This window comes from Bos javanicus, chromosome 28 (assembly GCF_032452875.1).
Source record: "Bos javanicus breed banteng chromosome 28, ARS-OSU_banteng_1.0, whole genome shotgun sequence".
NCBI classification, from domain to species: domain Eukaryota; kingdom Metazoa; phylum Chordata; class Mammalia; order Artiodactyla; family Bovidae; genus Bos; species Bos javanicus.
In genome coordinates, this window is record NC_083895.1 from 32563389 (window position 1) to 32583050 (window position 19662).

General features: G+C 53.7%; 1 protein-coding gene and 1 long non-coding RNA gene across 2 annotated transcripts in view; one reads left to right on the top strand and one right to left on the bottom strand.

The window, feature by feature from the left end:
• The window catches only part of LOC133240657 (uncharacterized), a 128954-nt gene extending 125144 nt beyond the window's left edge, over positions 1–3810 (top strand). Inside the window, exon 6 of the long non-coding RNA XR_009734288.1 lies at positions 1834–3810. This is a non-coding gene — a long non-coding RNA (uncharacterized LOC133240657). The remainder of the gene's footprint in view (positions 1–1833) is intronic.
• Positions 3811–14275: 10465 nt separating this feature from the next.
• On the bottom strand, positions 14276–18399 carry ZNF503 (zinc finger protein 503). The gene is made up of 2 exons (XM_061405835.1): positions 17137–18399; positions 14276–16410 (listed from the first exon to the last, which is right to left on the bottom strand). The coding sequence occupies exons 1-2, from the start codon at positions 17437–17439 to the stop codon at positions 14773–14775; spliced, it is 1941 nt and encodes a 646-aa protein (XP_061261819.1). The 5' UTR covers positions 17440–18399; the 3' UTR covers positions 14276–14772.
• Between the last annotated feature and the right edge of the window lie 1263 nt (positions 18400–19662).

Genomic DNA, 19662 nt, shown 5'->3' on the forward strand with positions numbered 1-19662 from the left:
TGACTCTGCGACCCCATGAACTGCAGCATGCCAGGCCTCCCTGTCCATCACCAACACCCGGAGTTCACCCTGACTCACGTCCATCGAGTCAGTGATGCCATCCAGCCATCTCATCCTCTGTCGTCCTCTTCTCCTCCTGCCCCAAATCCCTCCCAGCATCAGAGTCTTTTCCAATGAGTCAACTCTTCACATCAGGTGGCCAAAGTATTGGAGTTTCAGCTTTAGCATCATTCCTTCCGAAGAACACCCAGGGCTGATCTCCTTTAGGATGGACTGGTTGGATCTCCTTGCAGTCCAAGGGACTCTCAAGAGTCTTCTCCAACACCACAGTTCAAAAGCATCAATTCTTTGGCGCTCAGCTTTCTTCACAGTCCAATTCTCACATCCATACATGACCACAGGAAAAACCATAGCCTTGACTAGATGGACCTTTGTTGGCAAAGTAATGTCTCTGCTTTTGAATATGCTATCTAGGTTGGTCATAACTTTCCTTCCAAGGAGGAAGCGTCTTTTAATTTCATGGCTGCAGTCACCATCTGCAGTGATTTTGCAGCCCCCCAAAATAAAGTCTGACACTGTTTCCACTGTTTCCCCATCTATTTGCCATGAAGTGATGGGACCAGATGCCATGATCTTTGTTTTCTGAATGTTGAGCTTTAAGCCAACTTTTTCACTCTTATCTTACACATATGCAAAAATTAACTAAAGACTTAAATGTAAGACTTTTATGTTGCCATGAAACTCCTAAAGGAAAACGTAAGGACACACACATAGGCACAGTAACTATGTGAGCTAATGAATGGGTTAACTAACTGGATTGTGGTGAGCATTTCACAAGGTGCCCCAATAACGCTCTGGCTGTGAAACCGTGCTCACCTCCTTCCCAAGCCCCACCCAGCCACGGCTGCCTAGTTGGGGATCCTGGCTCTGGAGCCAAGTCCCCCTGAGGTCTCTCATCCCCCCAGAACGTGGGGCTTCTAACCACCTTCTTATCCCTGATCCCCCGGGTCTAACTCTTGGCCACAGAGGTTTTCCCTGTGACCCTCATCCGTCTGTCTCTCCAAGTTCGACATTTGTTCCTTATGCAGATATTCTAAGGGGAAGTGAATACATTAAAGGGAACACAGCGACTTTCCCATCCCTTGTGTTTGAAGACCTCCTGCTCCCCTACCATTTCTCTGCCACCGACTGTCTTCTTGGCCCTCTGGGGATGGAGAGAAAAAAGGTGCAGCCTGGAAGTGTCCTTTGTAGGGAGGACAGTGGGACCCAGCCTAAAGGGGACAGAGAGGCGGCCATGCTGGGGGTCCCGAGGCTGGTCAAAGCAGCAGGCTGGGGGCTAGATAGACAGACATGTCATGGCAGGAGAAGGGTCAAGCAGAAGACAAACAGAGAAGTGTGAGGATGGGCAAGGTCAACCCAGGGTTATTCCTTTTCTGTGAGGTTTGGGGTAGTCTCCTAGGGTGGGAAAAGAGAGTCTGACATGTATCAGTTATCTATTGTTACAAGAAAAAGACTCCAAAATGTAGTGGCTTAAAACAATAACATTTATTCGGTTCATCGGCAGCTTGAGTGGAGCTTTGTGGGGAGGACTTGTCTCTGCTCCAGTCGGGATCACCTGAGGTGGCCTGAAGGCTGGGGGCTGGAATCGTCTGAGTCTTATCACTCCATGCTGGTGGTTGACGCTCCTGTGGGCTGAGACCTCAGCTGGGCTGTTGCCGCAACACCTACATGTAGTCTGTCCATGTGGACGTTTGGTTGAGCATCCCTAGAGGAAGTGGTATCACCTGTCCTGACAGCCCCAGTCACATGGTATCACTTCTGCTCCCATCACAGGCCTGCCCAGGTTCAAGGGGAGGAAACTCGAGCCCCACCACTTGAAGGAGGAGTGACAACTTCATAGCATAAGAAAAATGCATGGGGCGGCATGTGTGGCCACCGTCTTTGGAAAATACTGTTGGCAAAAGATGTGGAAGCATCCTAAGCGCTCATCAGCAGATGAATGGATGAAGAAGATGGTACATACACACAATGAAACATCACTCAGTCCGCGAAAGAGCGGAAGTCTGCCATTTGCAGCAATGTGGATGGGCTTAGGGAGTATGTTGCTTAGTGGAACGCGTCAAAGACAAATACTCTGTGCTACTACTTGTATGTGAAGTCTTAAAAAAAATAAAATGAATGTACAGGGCAAAACAGAAACAGACTCACAGATACAGAGAATAAACTAGTGGTTATCATGAGAAACGCTGGGCTGGAAGAAACACAAGCTGGAATCAAGGTTATGCAGATGACACCACCCTTATGGCAGAAAGTGAAGAGGAACTCAAAAGCCTCTTGATGAAAGTGAAAGTGGAGAGTGAAAAAGTTGGCTTAAAGCTCAACATTCAGAAAATGAAGATCATGGCATCTGGTCCCATCACTTCATGGAAAATAGATGGGGAAACAGTGGAAACAGTGTCAGACTTTATTTTTGGGGGCTCCAAAATCACTGCAGATGGTGACTGCAGCCATGAAATTAAAAGACGCTTCCTCCTTGGAAGGAAAGTTATGACCAACCTAGATAGCATATTCAAAAGCAGAGACATTACTTTGCCAACAAAGGTCCATCTAGTCAAGGCTATGGTTTTTCCTGTGGTCATGTATGGATGTGAGAGTTGGACTGTGAAGAAAGCTGAGTGCTGAAGAATTGATGCTTTTGAACTGTGGTGTTGGAGAAGACTCTTGAGAGTCCCTTGGACCGTAAGGAGATCCAACCAGTCCATTCTGAAGGAGACCAGCCCTGGGATTTCTTTGGAAGGAATGATGCTAAAGCTGAAACTCCAATACTTTGGCCACCTGATGTGAAGAGTTGACTGATTGGAAAAGACTCTGATGCTGGGAGGGATTTGGGGCAGGAGGAGAAGGGGACGACAGAGGATGAGATGGCTGGATGGCATCACTGACTCGATGGACGTGAGTCTCAGTGAACTCTGGGAGTTGGTGATGGACAGGGAGGCCTGGCGTGCTGTGATTCATGGGGTCGCAAAGAGTCGGACATGACTGAGCGACTGAACTGAACTGAACTGAACCCCTGAGGAGAGGGGAGTTCGGAGGGGTGAGATAAAGGTATGGAATTAAGAGACACAAATTACTATGGATAAAATAAATAAGCAACAAGGGTATGTTATAGAGCACAGGGAAATATAGACATTATTTTGTAATAGCTTTAAATGGAGTATAGTCTATAAAACTGTGAATCAAAATGTAGTACACCTGAAACTAATATAATATTAAACATCAACTACACTTCAATTAAAAAAAAATTTTAAAGGAAAAATAAAAGCAACTATTGGGTTAGCCAAAATATGTGTTTGGGGTTTTTGTAACATTTTATGGAAAGCTCCAAATGAATTTCTGGCTAACCCAATGCTATTGGCAACAGGACTGTTCCTCACAGGACTTCCTCAAGAGTCTCAGGCTCCATGCTTAGTCCAATTTTCTTCTTCTTACCTTGCACCTCAGATTTCAGTTCTCTCTTCTGCTAACTACTCACAAACTTCCATTTCCACCCCGTGCAGGCATGAGAAACTTCACCTACACAAGTCTACACTGTGTATTCTCTGCTAAAGCCTGCTGCCCCTTGGAGTTTTTTCCAGGCACCCAGACGTGGTGACTCCTGGTGAGCCCTCTGCCCCAGGTCTGTTCTCCTCTTCTTCCTTGCGCATGGTCACAGGGCAGAAATAACACTGCACAGCCTCCCTTTGCAGCTGGCCAGGTGACTGTGAGCAACGTCTTCCTCACTTGTTCAGAAGGACACTGCTTGCCCCAGACTTCCCCGCTCTCCCCTTCCCCTGGGTCGGAATAGCACCCATATCTAATCACACCAGTGAGCACAGCTGAGGGGATGAAGGAACACCAAGATGGAAGGCACTTGGGCCCCTGAATGACGTCACGGAGCGAAGCAGCCTCACAAGCATAGATGACGGAGGCCCGAGAGAAACCTCCATCTGATTTAAGTCACTGTATTTGGGGGAGGGGCTTTCTCTCTTCCTTTTTTTTTTACAGCGGTGTAGCCCAATACCATAGGCTAAGACCTCAGGATCACATGTGCCTTTCCTCTCTCCTTTCCAACCCCTGCCCTTCACTGAGCCCAGTCCATCCTGCCTCCTTGCCATGCCCTGGGATGGTCCTGGCTTCACCTGTCCTGCAGCCGCCCCCCAGCTCTCATCTCTCACCTTCTTCTGTCTGAACCACCTGATGTCTTAGTCTCTGTATCTCCAGTCTCATTGTTCTATCCCATAACAGTACGCCTCTGCACAAAGACCTCTGATGTCTCTCCATTGCTTACTGAAGCACAGGACACTATCTGTTCCCACCACGTTCCCACCCACTCCCCTTGCCACCACCACATCCCTGCCAACACCATTATGGGCAGTCCTGCCTCCATGCCTTTGATCTCACTCATCCGTTCTCCTGATTCCCAAGATCCCCCATTTTCCACCCATTGAACGCCTAGTCATTGTCCAAACCCAGATCAAGTGCTGCCTTCTCCGTGAAGATTTCTGCATCCTCCTGTAGAACTGAACCCCATGCCTCCAGTGAGATAGCCCTTGTCACAGCTCACCTTAAGGCAGCAATATCTTCTGTGAATCACTAGACTGGACAGGAAGCTATCTGAGGGCAGACCTGGCATATCCTAGTCATCTTCCCTCTGCTTCCACGCCTGAGAGAAGGCCGTGTGTGCAGCGGCGACTCCCGATGTGCTTGCCAGTGAATACTCGCTTTCTATGTCTGGTGGACCACACCTTGGACTGGGCAGTGGTTTTGCTACAGGTGACCAAGGTTGCCTTCCCTCTGCCCTTGGGGATGTCCCCAGGGAACCCCAAGGGAGGCCAGAGGGGCTGCCCTTCCCACATTTCCCTGGGGGCTGGGGAAGGAAGCAGAACCTGTCAGTTGAAGTACACAGGTTTTAAGCCATGGGCTTTGGAGTGAGACAGCTTTGGCCTTGAATTTTCATTCACCATTTGTTGGCTGTGTGACTTCAGGCATGTTAACTAACCTTTCTGAATCTCAGTTTTCCAACAGGGGATTAATATAGCACTATCTCCTAGGGATCTTGTAGGGATTAAAAAAAGATAATATAAAGAAATATAAAGCTCTTGGCATGAGGAAAATGCTCACTAAATGATAATAATCATAATAATCCATTTCTTTCCTGTGGCCTGAGACTCTGCTTGGTGAGAGGGCACCGGGGAAGGCTCCACCCTATGCCTGGCCCACTGGAATCCTTGCTGTTGGATGGGGTTTCTCTATGGACCAAAGTTAGAGAGTGCGCATTGTCACAGCTGTCTTGGGTAGTTTGCTGGGTGCTCCCAGAAGGTAGAGGAGGGAGCAGAGCTGGTTTCTAGTGAGGCTGGAGGGAGGGTCCAGCTGCCTGTGGCTCACCCCAAAGGGAAAGGGTTAAACCAGAGCTGGCTGGTGGTAGTCACTAAGGGTCCAATGGCAGGGAAGGCCACTGAAGCTTCTGGGCAGCCAAGCACCGCCCCCCACCTGCCATATCAGGTGGGCTGCCAGATGCTGTAAAGGATCTGGACTCCAGCTGACCAGGCCCAGGTTCTAGGACAGGAAAGGGCAACTGGAAGATAGCCTGCCTACTCTGGGGTCAAAGAGGAGGCTGCATTCTCCCTAACTACCCCCTGCACTAAGCCTGGGGGAAGCAGACCCCATCCAAATCCTCCTCACTGGAAGGAGGATCCTTGCTTCCCATGGACTGGGGAATGAGTGGTTGGATGTACAGGTTGCAGCTGTTGGAGTGGGACTAGAATGTGTGGGTCCAGTGATGTGCTAATAAATGCTTAATAATCAGGTCTCTCAGGAAAGAAAAAGCCTTCACTTACAGTGTTTGCGAATTGCTATGGTGTAAATATTCCCACCATGGCCAATTTCAAGCTATCAACATACCACCACAGAACGGAGATTTGGGAAGAGATGTGCACAGCTGGCTCTTGTGAGCCCATATGAGCCGATTCCGGCATGCTGCTGGGTGAGGCCTGATACCTGCATCAGGGTCAGGCGAGTTTGTGTGGCTTCAGCGTACAGGGAAGTAAAGGCCACCCCACAGTGGGGATCAGCATGAAACTAACGGCCCTGGAGTCTAACAGCCTAGAACACAGTCTCAGCTCTGCTGCTGCCTGGCTGTGCGGTCTTGGGCAAGTCACTTTAACCTCTCTGTGCCTCCGTTTCCTCACCATAAAGTGCAGCCAGTGATGGTGCCCACTTCATAGAATTATTGTGAAGGTTGCAAAGGTTAACACTGGCCTGTGGTAGGTTGACATAAGTTGTTAATCACCACAGAGTATTTAGAATATAGCCTTGTTGAGAAAAATTTAGAAAGGAAGGCCCAGAGTCCCTCAGGGTGTTTCCCAAGGGCATGTTTCTTTTTTTTTTTTTTTATATTTAAATCTTGGATTTCCTTTAAGATCAAGGATTGAAAATCTGCAGGTCCATGAGCCCCCTGAAATTATTTTTCCAATGTTGAGTATGTGTACTTATTTCTATAGAGAGGGGCCATTGCTTTTATCGAATTTTCAAAAAAGGTTGTGGTTTCTGCATCCTTCCCTCAACCCACAAAGGGCTTAAGAACGAGTGATGTGGAGGGTATAGAATTCCCATACCAAAGGAATCGCCCTTGGAGAATGCTGGGGAGAGGTGTTTATGAAGCATGGGAAAGAAAAATGGCAGACAGAGAGAGACACGCAAAGTCAGCCCAGAACCCTGAAATGTCTCCCTTTTTGAGACCTAAGGCCGAGGAAGCTTCCAGCAGCAGGGCAACCAATCTGCTCACATGCACAGATACCTGTTCCTGCTTTTTCCTTACCCTTTCCAGCCCTAGGAGTCTCCTCTTGCCTTCCCTACTCCGCCCCCCTCTCCTGACTCCCCAGGACCCTGTCCCAAGGGCCACCGCTGTCTGGGTGTATGGAGGCAGGATTAGAACTCACTCGGGTGTCACTATGATTCAGCAGTAACGTTTGCTTGTTTGTGTCTTGTTTCTTTTACCTTTCTGTAGTTACACTATAATTAGTTAAGGTAAAGTTAGGGCAAAGTTGCGTGAGCACTGGACTGCCTCTGCTCTGAGTTGGAGACTATATTTTTGCAAATAACGTGGAAGGAGGTGGGGGGTAAGTTTACAATGCTACTCCCTTTCATCCTGTGGGATTTTTGTTTTCCTTGATGATTTTTTTTTTTTTTAACAAATATGATCCCTCCTTCTTAGCTTGGTATTGTGTGTGGGGTGAAGGACCAAAATGATCAGGTCTCTAACCGAAGATCTTTATAGGAATAAAAATTACTTTTTTGACAAATCCCACTCTAAATCATTGCAGTATACAACTCCAAACACCTAGGGGGAACAAGAATGACAACTTCTGAGAGCTTATAAGTACCACCCCTGCCCACTTTATCAAGAAGGATCTGTGGTTTAAAGAAGCAAGTCATCAAATAGTGACCCCTGGAAGGCCACCACCAAGAAAGCTGTCTCCTGATTCCAGTGCTAGGTTAACCCATCTGTGGATTGCAGGGGAGTCTAATGTCCTGTCCCAGTTCCCACCCTTTTCACTCCCTTGAGTATCAGAACCCTGACTTTATTTGAGGCAGCAGCATGCCCAGGTAAACATTACGTTCCCCAGCATCCTTTGCAGCTAAGCATGGCCACGTGACTAGGTTCTTCCTAATGGGGTATAAGCTGAGGAGTTGTCTGTGGATTCCAGAAAGACCCATTAAAAAGGGGTGGACCCTTTTTACCTCTTCTCACTCCTCCTTCCAGCTGACTGTAATAAGGTGATAATGGCTGAGCTCCAGCAACCATCCTGAACTCAGAGACCACGTGAGAATGAAGTCTTCCTGATTGAGCTGGCATTGAGGAAGGCAGAGGATCCTGGGTCCCTGATGACTGAGGGCCATTCTTAGTTTGGACCACCCACCTCCAGACTCGGAGAAGAGAGTATTTATCTCCTTCAAGCCACTCTTTAAGGGTCTTCATTATTGTCAGCAAATGCAGTTTCTAATTGATGTGTGGAAGCTTGCCGGGCCTCATTTTGTGCCACGGGCAAAGACAGCAGAAGTTTCCCCCTAGCCCACTGCTGCTGCTTCTCCTCCTGTCTTTGGAAGAGTCATCCTGCCCAAGCAAGCCCAGTTCTTTTGCATCTTTCCTCCATTCTGTCTTTTTGTTTTCCTCTGTCTCCCTCTGTCTCTTCTTTCCCTCCCTTTCCTTCCTTCCCTCTAACATTTATTGAGCATCTACTAGGCTCCAGGTACCAAGCCAGCTGGCGTGACTAGAAACCAGAAGAGGAGACAGTCCCTCCTCTCCAGTGCCTCAGAGTTCAGGCTGGGAGCAAAATGTAAAGAAAGTATGATGGGATGGGCAGGTGCTACAGGAGCAAAGAGAGCAAAGGGCACTGAATCCAGTGGAGGGACCTGGGGGACTTCCCAGAGGAGGTGACACTGCCTGAGATTTGAAATAGGAGTGTTGAGTTACTGGCAATTAGAAAAAGAAGGCCGAGGACAAAGATTCCAGGCCCAGGAACTAGCCCAGTGCAGCACAGTGGTTAAGGACCCAGTGCTGGAGCACAGACATGTGACGTCCCTCTAATCCTCAATTTCCTCTCCTGTAAAAGGAGGATAGTAGTAGTAATAGGGCTAGATGAGTGCCTGGAAGTAGACATGCAATGCATGCTGCGTATTAAATTATTGTTGTTGGTAAATGTGCGTAGACAAATATCAGTTTCGGAGACTAGTTTCACAGAGACCATAAGTGACTTGTCCATGGTCATACAACCACGAAGAGGCACCAGTCAAACCCAAGTGTCCTCATCCCTAGTCTGGTGGCCTTTATTCGTCCACCCTCTGCCATTGCATTAAGTGCTGAGGGAAAGATCAGTGTGTGGTCGGGGGGAAACACGGAGGGCTTCCTGGAAGAGATGGGTCTTGAGAAAGTTTGGAAGGATGGGGAGGGAGAAAGGCATTCCAGGGAAGTAGTGTATGATGAGCACCATCATCAAAGGGGTTTGGGGGCTAGCTGGCTGGCAGAGGGTCTAGACTGTGAAGACTGGTGAGATACAGGTAGAACAGGCAAAGAGAGGCCAGGTCAGAAGATGAACCATGGCCAGATGGCCAGATAGTAGAGTGAGAATTTGAACCAGTGAACCACAAGGAGCCACAGTTAATTCTTGAACGAGGGGGCTGATCATAATGAAACTATACTTTGGGAAGAGAAGAAGGAAAGAAATCTATCTTTACTAAAAGCCAGTACGGGCCAGACAGAAGATTGGGAATTTTCATATTAATTATTTCATTTAAGCCTCACAACAACCCTATAAAGTTGGCATCAGTTGGTAGCTCAGACAGTAAAGAATCTGCCTGCAATGCAGGAAACCCAGATTCGATCCCTGGGTTGGGAAGATCCCCTGGAGAAGGAAATGGCAAGCCACTCCAGTATCCTTGCCTAGAAAATCCCATGCACAGAGACAAGCCTGCCAGGCTGCAGTCCATGGCGTTGCAGAGTCAGACATGACTGAGCAACTAATACTTTCATGCCCACTTTACAGAGGAGACAACTGAGGCTCAAATAAATTGAGTCATACAGTTTGAGCCAGGGGTGGGTGGAGCGAAAAGTTCAATTTTAGACCAGCCTGACCCCAAATTTGTGCTCTTCACACTGTACCATGTGGCTTTAAGCTGTTCCCACTCTCCGGACACCCTTTGCACTGTGAGTATCCCACAGTGCTGCTGCTTCACCAGGGGCTCAGGAGTCTTTCTACAGCCCAGACAACCCCTGGGTGAGCCCTGGGTTCACATTGAGGAGAGAGATATCAGTAGCCCCAGGACTTTGGGGGATGCCCCAGCACAGGGTAGGTGAAGTGCTAGGGCCCTGGGTCTGATAGAAATGGTCATTAACTGAACTGAAGCCTCAGCTGAGAGGGGGATGAGCCCTAGCTTGGGAGCCTGGCAGGAAGTGACAAACACCTGAGAATGTGAAATGATAAGATGTCTATTCACTTCCAATTAATGGTGTGGGACAGGCAAATAGGAGAAGTAGAGAGGAAATGAGATTGGTCATGAGCTGATACCTGTTGAGGCTGGGTGATGGGTTTGTGGGGCTCTAGTATACCATTCCTTTTACCTTTGTGGATGGTCCAAAGCCTCCATAGTAAAAAGTAAAATAAGGGTCTGCCCTGGCAGTCCAGCAGTTAAGACTCCATGCTTCCACTGCAGGGGGCACAGGTTTGATTCCTGGTCAGGGAACTAATATCCCACGTGCCGGGTGGCCAAAAACTTCAGGGGAAAAAAAGAAAAATAACAACAACAACAAAATGCTAAGAACTTAAAAAGAAAAACAATTCTGTCTACCACACTCTCTCCCAGGTGAATCAGAGTCTCTGCCTCCCAGGCATTGTTATACTTTAAAATCGCCTCAGGTGACAGCAGTCAAGGTGAGAACCTCTGCCTAGACTCCATCACTCACTAGCTGGTATCCTTTGCCTGCTGAGCCTCAGTTTCCTCGTCTGTAAAATGGGGGTAAACCTTCTATCAACCTCATGGAATTGCTTGAAGTTTAAATGGGATAATACAGGATAGTATGGGCTGGACATGAGCGTGAGCAGGTCAGTCTGCGTTTTACAGTCACTCTGAGCATCACCAGGCCTCTAGGCATGGGAGGTGAGGAGCCCTAAGCCAATACGTGCAGAGGAAGCTGGCCATCAGGTAGCCCCACAGGGACAGGCCTTGCCTTCTGGGCAATTTTTATACCTTTTCCAAAGCACAAGGGCTTTTTTTTTTTTTTTTTAAATCTGCCTTTCCTCACTGCTTAAAGACCACCCAGCACAAAGACATCAGGGCCACTCAGTGCCACTGCCAGAGGTACAGATGGGTGCAGGGGTTGAATGGAGAGAAAGACTTGGGCTTTCTCTGCTGGCCTTGCCATTGGCTTCCAGGATTTAGCCTTAGTTTCTCCATCTGTGTCAGGGGTGAATAAAGAGATGGGAAGCCCTTGGCGAGGGGTTAGGTCATAGGAAATAATCAGAGAATGGAAGTGAATGGATGCATGAATGGGTGAGATTCACTTCACTATGACAAAGTGACCTGTCAGAGCCTTGATGGTGGCGATGGGAGCTCCCCGGCTTGGAGAGGGGCCCTGGACACCTGGGCAACTCCTCTGGGGTAGAGAAAGAGCACGGGGAACACAAAAGCAGAAGCTAGAGCATGTGGAGAAGCGCAGAGGACATGGTTCGTAGCGGGAGAGGAGCGAGGAACTAGCAGGAGGGAGCTACCAGACACCGCTCGGAAAACCGTGCTAACGAGGAGGCGCGGGGTCTCTGTCTGACCCCCCAGCCTGTGTCCCGCGCGCTGGCCAGGGTTCCGTGTCTCTCGCCCGCTCCGCCGGGCTCCGCAGCGCCGCCTGGCGGACACACTGCGCTCCGCTCTGGCTTTGGCGGTAGCCGCCGGGCGCATCCCGCCGCAGTTCAGCAGACAGGGGGAGAGAGCCAGGGGCGCGCAGTGAGGATGGGGCGTCTTTTTCCTGAGGGGGTCGCGCCTGGATTGGACCTGCAGTACATACTGGCACCCTCTCCTTACTAACCCTGTGCCTGGGATGACTCAGCTCTGTCGCACACGTCGGGGGACCATCCCCGATCTCCGGCCCCAGCTCCGGAATTTTGCTGCCTCTAAGTAACTTCTCCGGGAAGGAGGTCTCATTAAAATTTTAAGGCGTTTGGGGTTTGCTTTTTGTTACTATACTAAAATACCAAGAGAGGGCGTGAAGGCACGAGAGGGCCTAGTTTGTCTCCCTGACGGTCCCAGGCCTGAAATTCCAGGGCTAGGGAATTTCTAGGCCCTTCCCGCCCAAGTGGGTCCCTGCTGGCGAGGCGTGGTGGCCCTGTCGGAAGATGCGAGGCCAAGGAAGGCAAAGCGTGTGGGTCGGAATGACCAAGGGCTTGGGGCTGGTGCTGGTGATGGGTGAACAAGGGCCTGGCTTTTACGTCGCGACCGTGGGCACTTGAGTCCCCGGGACTCGGGCCGCACCACCTCCTCGAAGGTCCTCCTATCCTGAGTGTGAGTGTGTGTGTCCGAGAGCCTGGAGGTGACAAGCAGCCCCATCGGCCGGGGTTCTCGATAAGCCGGGCCCAGCCAGGCCCAGCCCAGCTTCTCTTAGCCGGACCAGAGTGGGAGCTGGGCTGCAGCGTCCCGGACTTGCTGCGGGCAGACCGCTCGGAGGCGCTGGAGGCTGCCCCCTCCGGGTAGGCGGCACGGAGCCCGAGTCTTCCTCTACGAAGTCTTCTCCAGGCGGAGGCCTGAGAGGCGTCCCGGAGGTCGCCGGGCCCGCTTTGCGTACAACCCGGGAAAAGGCCCCTCAGGCGTGAGGCTGATGCTGGGAGGAGGGTGGAAAAATCTGAGTCACCAACCCCCGAACAAATGGCGGCGGGGGCCGTGCGGTTGACTGACCGAGGCCCGAGGCCGAGGGCGGCCTTTGAGCGGCGGTGAGCTTCCCGAGGCAGCAGGGGGAGCCTGACGCCGAGGGAGGCCGGTGGCTGGGAGAACCCAGAACGGCCTGACCCTGGGGAGAGGAGAGTTCGGGGTCCGCGCTCAGCGCCGCGACTCCGAAGTCCCAGGATCCCAGAAAAGGTGCGCTCTGGACCAAACTGCGGACCCGCCGGGGAGAGCGCCCCAACAAGCAGAGAGCAGGACTGGCGCCCTGGTGTAGGGGTATGAGTGTGTGATCGCGGTCGGGGTGGGGGCTGGGCCTTGGACCCCTCACCCCCACCCCGCCCCAACACACACGCGCACACACACACGAAGATTAGACCTCTTTTCTGCCTGGTTCCAGGGGCTCTTCAGGCAGCTCAGTCCCGCCGCGCAAGCTGGGGAGAAGGTAGCGGTGTGCGCTGCGGGAATCGCGCCGGGACCGAGGGTCGCGCCGCGACTTTGCCGAGCGGAGCTCGCGACCCAGAACGGCGCTCCGCGTCCACCAGGTCGCCCCAGCGAGGCTGACAATGGGCGCCAGGACCCTTGCGGGGTCGAACTGGAAGGGGTTTCCGGGCCCCGGGCCCCGGCTCTTTCTCCTGCGGCGCAGACTGGGATAGAGCGTAGACTGCAGAGAAATCGGGTTTCGGAAAAGCAGCATCGGCGCCGGCCTGACGCAGGTCCCGACTCGGGAGAGAGGAAGGAGCCCCGGGGGGAGGGGGTTGGCTGGAGGGGTCGGCTGGTGGCCGCCTCTAGCCCTCGGCAGCCGGATGAAGAAAAGGATAAGCGAACTCATTTTCCTCGGAGGGACAAGAGGGCTCCAGCGCGCTCTCCTCCCCAGGCCTAGGAAACAGGTTCCCAAGCGTCCTCCGACCGCCAATCGATCCCGGCTGCCCGCCCGTAACCGATGATGGTAGGAAAGCAGAGAGGGACTGCGGGCAGCGGCACCTCCCCCGGGCCGAGGCTGGGCGGGCGAGTCCGGACCTGCGCCGCTCTCTGCACAAAACGAAACCCAAACTCCTCAAAATCTTAAGAGGGAAATTTTTAAAAATCCCCTTTCCCCTCTTTCACTTTTAACAAACCAGCTACTGGGAGAAAAAAACGAAATGAGCGCTAGCTAAGGACACTTATCTTTTCAAATTGTGAAATCCCGTTTAAAAATACTTCCTCCAAGGCCAGCCCTTCTGAAGCCTTTGCCTCTTCCTGAAAATTCCAACTAAACAATCGGAATTTCGACCACGGTCCTGGGAAGAAGGAATAGCCGTGAGGCCCAGGGAACCCACTGTGGCCAAATTGCCATGCTCTTGTTTCTCTTTAACCAAGGGAAAAAAAAAAAAAAGATAAGAAGAAGTAAAACCTTTTAATACATCAAATATACGGAATTTTAATCTTTAAAGCGATACATTGTCTATTATTTTAGTACATGACGTAAACCTTGTCCCCTTTTCAGCGGGTGGACTTAAAAATTAAAAATAGTTAAGTGTTCCTTTTAAAGAACAAAATAAGGCAAATGAGGTTTTGGAATAGAATTGTTTTTCCTTTTTTTTTTTTGTTTTCTTCCAGAATACATACAAAAAAATACCCATTCTCTTTTGATGGTATACACCTTAAAAATAATTGCAATTTGAAATCAGAGCTGACAAATTGTGACTTGTTTTGTTTTTGTTTTTTCATTTTTGTAACAAACATGCATGTAAATTTGTGTTTCAATCAGACATTAAATAAGAACGTACAATATACAATCATAGCAATTTTAAAGTAACATTAAAGAGAAGACCTCTAGTTCTGTGGCGGTTTTGTATTTATTTATAATCTACAAGGGATGGGAGGGTTTGTTTTCCACATTTTTAACCCTCAAGTTTTAATTTTTCCCCCTTCTTCCTTTTTACCTACAGAGCTCAAACTAAGTAATGCACTTTTGAACCACGGGTCCGCTTGGAGCTAACATAAATAAATACCAGTGTCCACCGATGCAGTCCTCAGATGAACACTTTTCAATTATTTTTTCCTTCTTTTTCTATAAAAAGTCAAACGATATTTTTTTTTTCAACTTTTATAAAGTTTGGGTGGGGAGATGAGAGGTGGGGGAAAGGGGACTTTCCCACCGGGTCTCGGTCGCTGTTTCGGGTAGATAGATACAGTATATATATTTTTTCCTTTCCTGGCCCGGGTCATCCCCACGCGCGGGTGACAGTCGCCTCGGCCCTGTTGCCGCCCCTCCCTCGGCTCCTCCCCACCCCTCAGTTCTTTTCTTTCCCTCGATAGCCCTCGAGACCGCCCTCACTGGTACCCCAGCGCCGAGGCCGTGGTCAGTCTCTGTCCGTAGAGGGCATAGGGGGAGTAGTACGGTCCGGTGGCGGCGGGCACGGGCACGGGGGCACCGGGCGTGGGGAGCGGGCTCTTGGAGTAGGGGTGGTAGCGGCTGCTGAGTCCCAGCGCGTGGTGGGGGCTGCGCAGCGCCAGCGTCCCGGGGCTGCCCGGAGCGCCCGACGTGGGGATGTGCATGTGGCAAGCCATGGCGGCCGCTGCAGCGCTGGCCAGAGACGAAGAGCTGGGGTAGCCCGACAGCAGTTTGTCTGTCCCGGGGAAGGCCGTGTGGGTCCGCAAGTGGCTCAGCAGCTCTTCAGACGTAGCGAAGCGCTTGTCGCAAGGCCCGTTGGCCGACACCCAGTTGCAGATGTGGGGGAGTGGGTCGTTAGGGAGCATGAAGCCGTAGGGGTAGAGGGGGTGGCCGGCCAGAGAGGGCGGTGTGGCGCCGGCGGCCGCGGCCGCGGTGAGCGATGAGTGCACGCCGTGCAGCGGGTGCGTGGGGTACACCAGCGGGTATCCGGACTTGAGAGCCGCGGCCGCCGCGGCCGGATCGTGAGCGCACGACGCGCTGGCTGCCGCCGCCCCAGCCAGGTGACTGGCGCAGTGGTAGCTGAGGCAGTACGGGTCCCGGCACAAACTGGCTGTCATCACGGACGGCGGTGACGCTCCGGCCAAGGGGCTTGAGCCGGCGGGCTTGCTGCAGCCCAGAGAGCCCGCTGCAGCCGCCGCCAGCTGAGCCCCAACTAGGCTGCCAGGCTTGGTGGGGTCGAGCGCCACGCCGTGTGGCAGGAACTGGGGCGGGTAGCCGGCGTAGGCCCCAGCCAGGCTCCCTGGGTAGGTCATGCCCGCGGGAGGCAGAGGGAACACTGTTTGGCCCGGCTTGTAGGGCGACACGGGCGCCACTAGCCCAGAGCCCAACACAGAGGAGGAGGTGGGCGCACTGGGGCCGGAGCCGGAGCCAGAGCCTGATGAGCCGCCGCAGTCCGAACCTAGAGCCTTGCCCCCGGGGCCCCCATCTGGGTGCTGGTTCACGTCCACATTGATGCCGCCGCCACAGCTAATCCGGCCGTGCGCCAGCCCCGTGGGTCCCCCTTCGGCCGAGGAGCCCCCGGAGCCCTTGGTGCCGCCACCGCCGCCGCCCGCCTCGGGGTCCTTCTTGTCGTCCTTGCCATCCGGGCCGCCCCCGGCCGAAGGCAGCATGCCTCCTGGCGAGCAGGCCGAGGCGCTGGAGCTTGGGCTGCCTGTCCTGGGCGTGAATGGCTGGCAGGTGGCGCTCGGTACCCGGAATCCGGACTTCTCCGCCGAAACCCCCCCGCCGCCGCCCCCGCCGCCCCCTCCTCCGCCGCCGCCGCCGCCTCCCGGCTCTTTCTTATCCGAGCCGGGTTTGGAGTACGGCTTGAAACTCGACTTGTCTTCCACGCCGATGTCGCTCAGCTTGAGGGGGCCCGACTTGGCGTCCTTGTCGCCCCCGGCGCCGCCGCCGGCACCGCCCGTGCCACCCCCATTGGAGGCCACTGAGGAGAGTTTGGACGAGGGCGAGGGGTCGGGCTTCCCGATCTGCGAGCATGTTTGGGCCAACAGCGCCAGCGGGCTCTTCTTGGCATCGAGCTGCAGGGTCAGACGTGGGGGGGGGGGCACAAAGAAAGAAGGGGAAACCCTTTAGAATTCTGCCTTCTAGGTTTCGAGCGCACCTCCGCCACGACCCGTAAAGATCCTTCCAGCCCCGAGGCGCAAGTCTAGGCGACACCCCTTCTACACACACATTCTCTTTCTTGAGAAAGGCCACAGCACCCCCACCCCACCCCCAGCCCCGCCACCAGGATCTTTCCTGTTCTCTCTAAGCGATAACTGGATTAAAAAAAACCAACAAACTCTAAAAATGTTTTGGTTTCTGACTCTTTGACCCAGAACTGTACTCCCCAGCCCCACCCCTAATGCTTCAGAGTAAGGGCTCGGGTCGTTGGCGCCTTAGAGGCTGTGTACAAATACGAGCTTCTGGGGAACCAGAGGACCGGGACTTTGGAACCGCATTTTGGACTCCCGTCTGTCTTCTGACCTGAGAGTGAGGGGGCCTGGGTCGAGGTAGGTGCTTTAACACCAATGGGAGAAACAAGTTTTGATTGCCTTGGTTCCTAGCATTCACACCCCATTCTACCTCCTCCCCTCTTTCCGCCCTAGTTTTAAGGTGCGGGAGCACGATCCTCTCCCCTCATCCCGGAGCTGAATCACTCCGATCCCCCAACCTTCACCCCCTGCAGATCACAAGAGAAAGAAATCCCGTGGAGGGGCAGCCAGGGTGGTGGTCCCAGCGCGATCCGTGGATAGGGTCCTTACCTCTATGGGGCTGACGGGAGTGGAAGGCAGGGGCTGCAGGTACTCAGGGTGCAAAATGTGGCCAGTCCGTGCCGTCAGCATCTTCAGCACCTTGATGGGCAGGCGGTTAGCCTGGCGGAGAGGGTCAGAGGGGGGCACGGCGTGCACAAAAGGCTTGGTGCTGCCGGCCGGGGACGAGCCTGGGCCGGGGCCGGAGCTATTTCCAGAGAGCGCGCTGGTCCAGGCAGGGTCCGCACTGCCGCCGCCGCCGCCGCCGCTGTGCTTACTGCTTCTTAAGGCAGAAAGCGAGGGCGCTGTGCTCATGACCCACCCGCGCGCATGGGAGCAGCGGGGGGAGGGCTCCAGGAGGCGCGGGGCGGGCTCCGGGCTGCGCTCTCGCCGGGGGAGCAGGAGCAGCAGGAGGAGGTGGAGCTGGCGCGGCGGTCACCGGCGCCCAGCGCGCCTTCTTGGCGCCTGGAGCCACAAGCGAATAATCCTGGGTGGCCCGCAGCGGAGCCGTGGCCGAGCGGGAGGAGCCGGCCCGACTGCGGGAGTGCCGGGTGGATAGCCGTGTCGGCCTCGGGCTGTGCCCCTGCGCTGCGCACTCGCGGCCCGGCGCTGGCGCTGCTCTCCGCGATGTGAGCCTCTGCCTGTCCAGCCGGGGCTCTGGCGAGGAAACTCACTTCAAAAGCAGCTGCACCGAGGGGGAGATTAAAGCCTTTGCCGCCTTCCAATCAAATGGGAGCCCGAGGTGATTGGAGGGTCAAGGGGATGTGACGCGTCCCGCGCCGCCGCAGCCGCCGCCGCCGCCGCCAGGACTCTCAGCGCTGGTTTTAATGGGCAGCTCCCTCTGCGCCGCTCCCCCTGCGTGTCCCCTCCCTTGATTTCGCTCGGAGGACGAGCTGGACATTTATTCTACGTTTGCTATCTGCCGCCTCCCTCTCTTTTCTTCCTGGTCGTCCTTCCTTTTCCCCAGCTGGAGAATAAACTGAAACCAAAAGAAGGGTGCTTGCAAGGAACAGTTTGAGGGTGTTCAGAAGGAGCACCAGCAGGAGTCTGGACAACGGCCGCACTGTCAACTCCAGGGCCGCAAAGGAGGTCCGCACCCCCAAGTATTCTCTCCCCCGCCTCAGTAATTGAAATCTGCGGTGCAGCCGCCTGGGTAAGGAAAGGTGGGGAGCGAGTGTTGGAGGAAGTCCGCCCGCCCGCTTTGATTTCCCGGGATTCGGCGGCGGAGAAACCAGAAGCTAGGTGGGCAGCGGAGGCGGTGGAGGCAAGTCTCGGCTCTAAGCTAGGTTCCCCGCCCTTCCCGGCCACGTGACTCCCGGAGATGCGCAGATTGGGGCAGGAGGGGGGTCACATGTTTCCTCTGTTTCACACTCAGCGCCCCCCCCCAATTCTTACTCTCCTCTACCATCCTCTCTTCTTCTACCCGCGCCCCCCCTCCCGAGTTCTTTGGGCATCTCCACCCCTCCATCAATTGTCAATGTTCCTCGACCGCAATCAATCAGTTATTTGTCAGCTCTTGTCAATCCGCCGGTGATTTATGTCAGCTTTTGTTGCTGATTACAAGGCGGGTGCGACTTGAAGGGAAAAAGGGAGAGGGAGAGAGAGACGCAGAGGAAGGAAGAGACTGAGGGGGAACTGAAGGAGGGGGAAAGAGGGGCAGCCTCCTGGGATGAGAGGCGGGGGCTCTAAGAAAAAGAATGAAAGAAGAGAAAGAGGCGCTCAGTGTCAGGAAAATGAATAGTGAGAGTAAAGTGCGCAGGTGCGCCAAGGGCGCTGAGAAGGGTGCGCTGGCCTGGGGTGTGCGCAATCCTCTAGGTACTGGAGAGAGAGATAACACCCTTCCACCTCTGGGGATTCCGTTCCTTTGGGGCCACGCGCAGAGTCCCGAGTGCTCTCGGTATCCGAGACAGGCGGTGGCGACGTCCAACACGGGAGATTTTTTTACCCCCCAAGCCATGGTAGTCCCTTCGGGGTACGTTGAGTGCAGTCGTCAGGCTGCCAGCTGGCCCTCTCTCCCTCCTCCCTAGTGCCCTGACTCCAAACTCGGAGGCTTCTTTCTAAGAGCCACATTACCAACGTAGCCTTGAGTTCTGGAGGTCAGAGGTGGGGTACCCCCACCTCAGTTCTTTGACACCCGTCCCCCATCGTGGCTAGGGCTGAGAGGCTGCGAAGAAGAGGCCTGGCGTGTGTGTTTGGGGCAGATACGTTCCAGGCTCAATCAGGCCCCCTCTCCAGCCCTCCCTCACCCCTGTCATCCCCGCAGTCTTGGTAGCCAGGGTTACTCTGGGCTGCTCGCTCGAATTTATTGAAATGCCGAGCCAGGACTGACCAGCGCGGGGAGAGCAGAGGGAAGAATCAAGACAGAGAGGGTGGGTGGGGTGGGGAGGGGGATGCGGCGGCTGCCTGTGGGAACAACCGGCTCTTCCAGGGAAGCGGAGCGGGACCGCCGCGTTCCCCTCGATTTGCACCGTCACTCGGGCTGTTGGGAAGGCAGAGGGGAGGCGCTCTGCGTGCCTCCGTGTACCTGGATCTGAGTGC

What these genes read in the sequence shown, in the direction of transcription:
- ZNF503 (XM_061405835.1), bottom strand. Translation starts at nt 17,439, where the DNA reads ATGAGCACAGCGCCCTCGCTTTCTGCCTTAAGAAGCAGTAAGCACAGC. An exon ending in CTCCCGTCAGCCCCATAGAG is followed by an intron (nt 16,411 to 17,136) that starts GTAAGGACCCTA and finishes CTGACCCTGCAG; the next exon opens with CTCGATGCCAAGAAGAGCCC.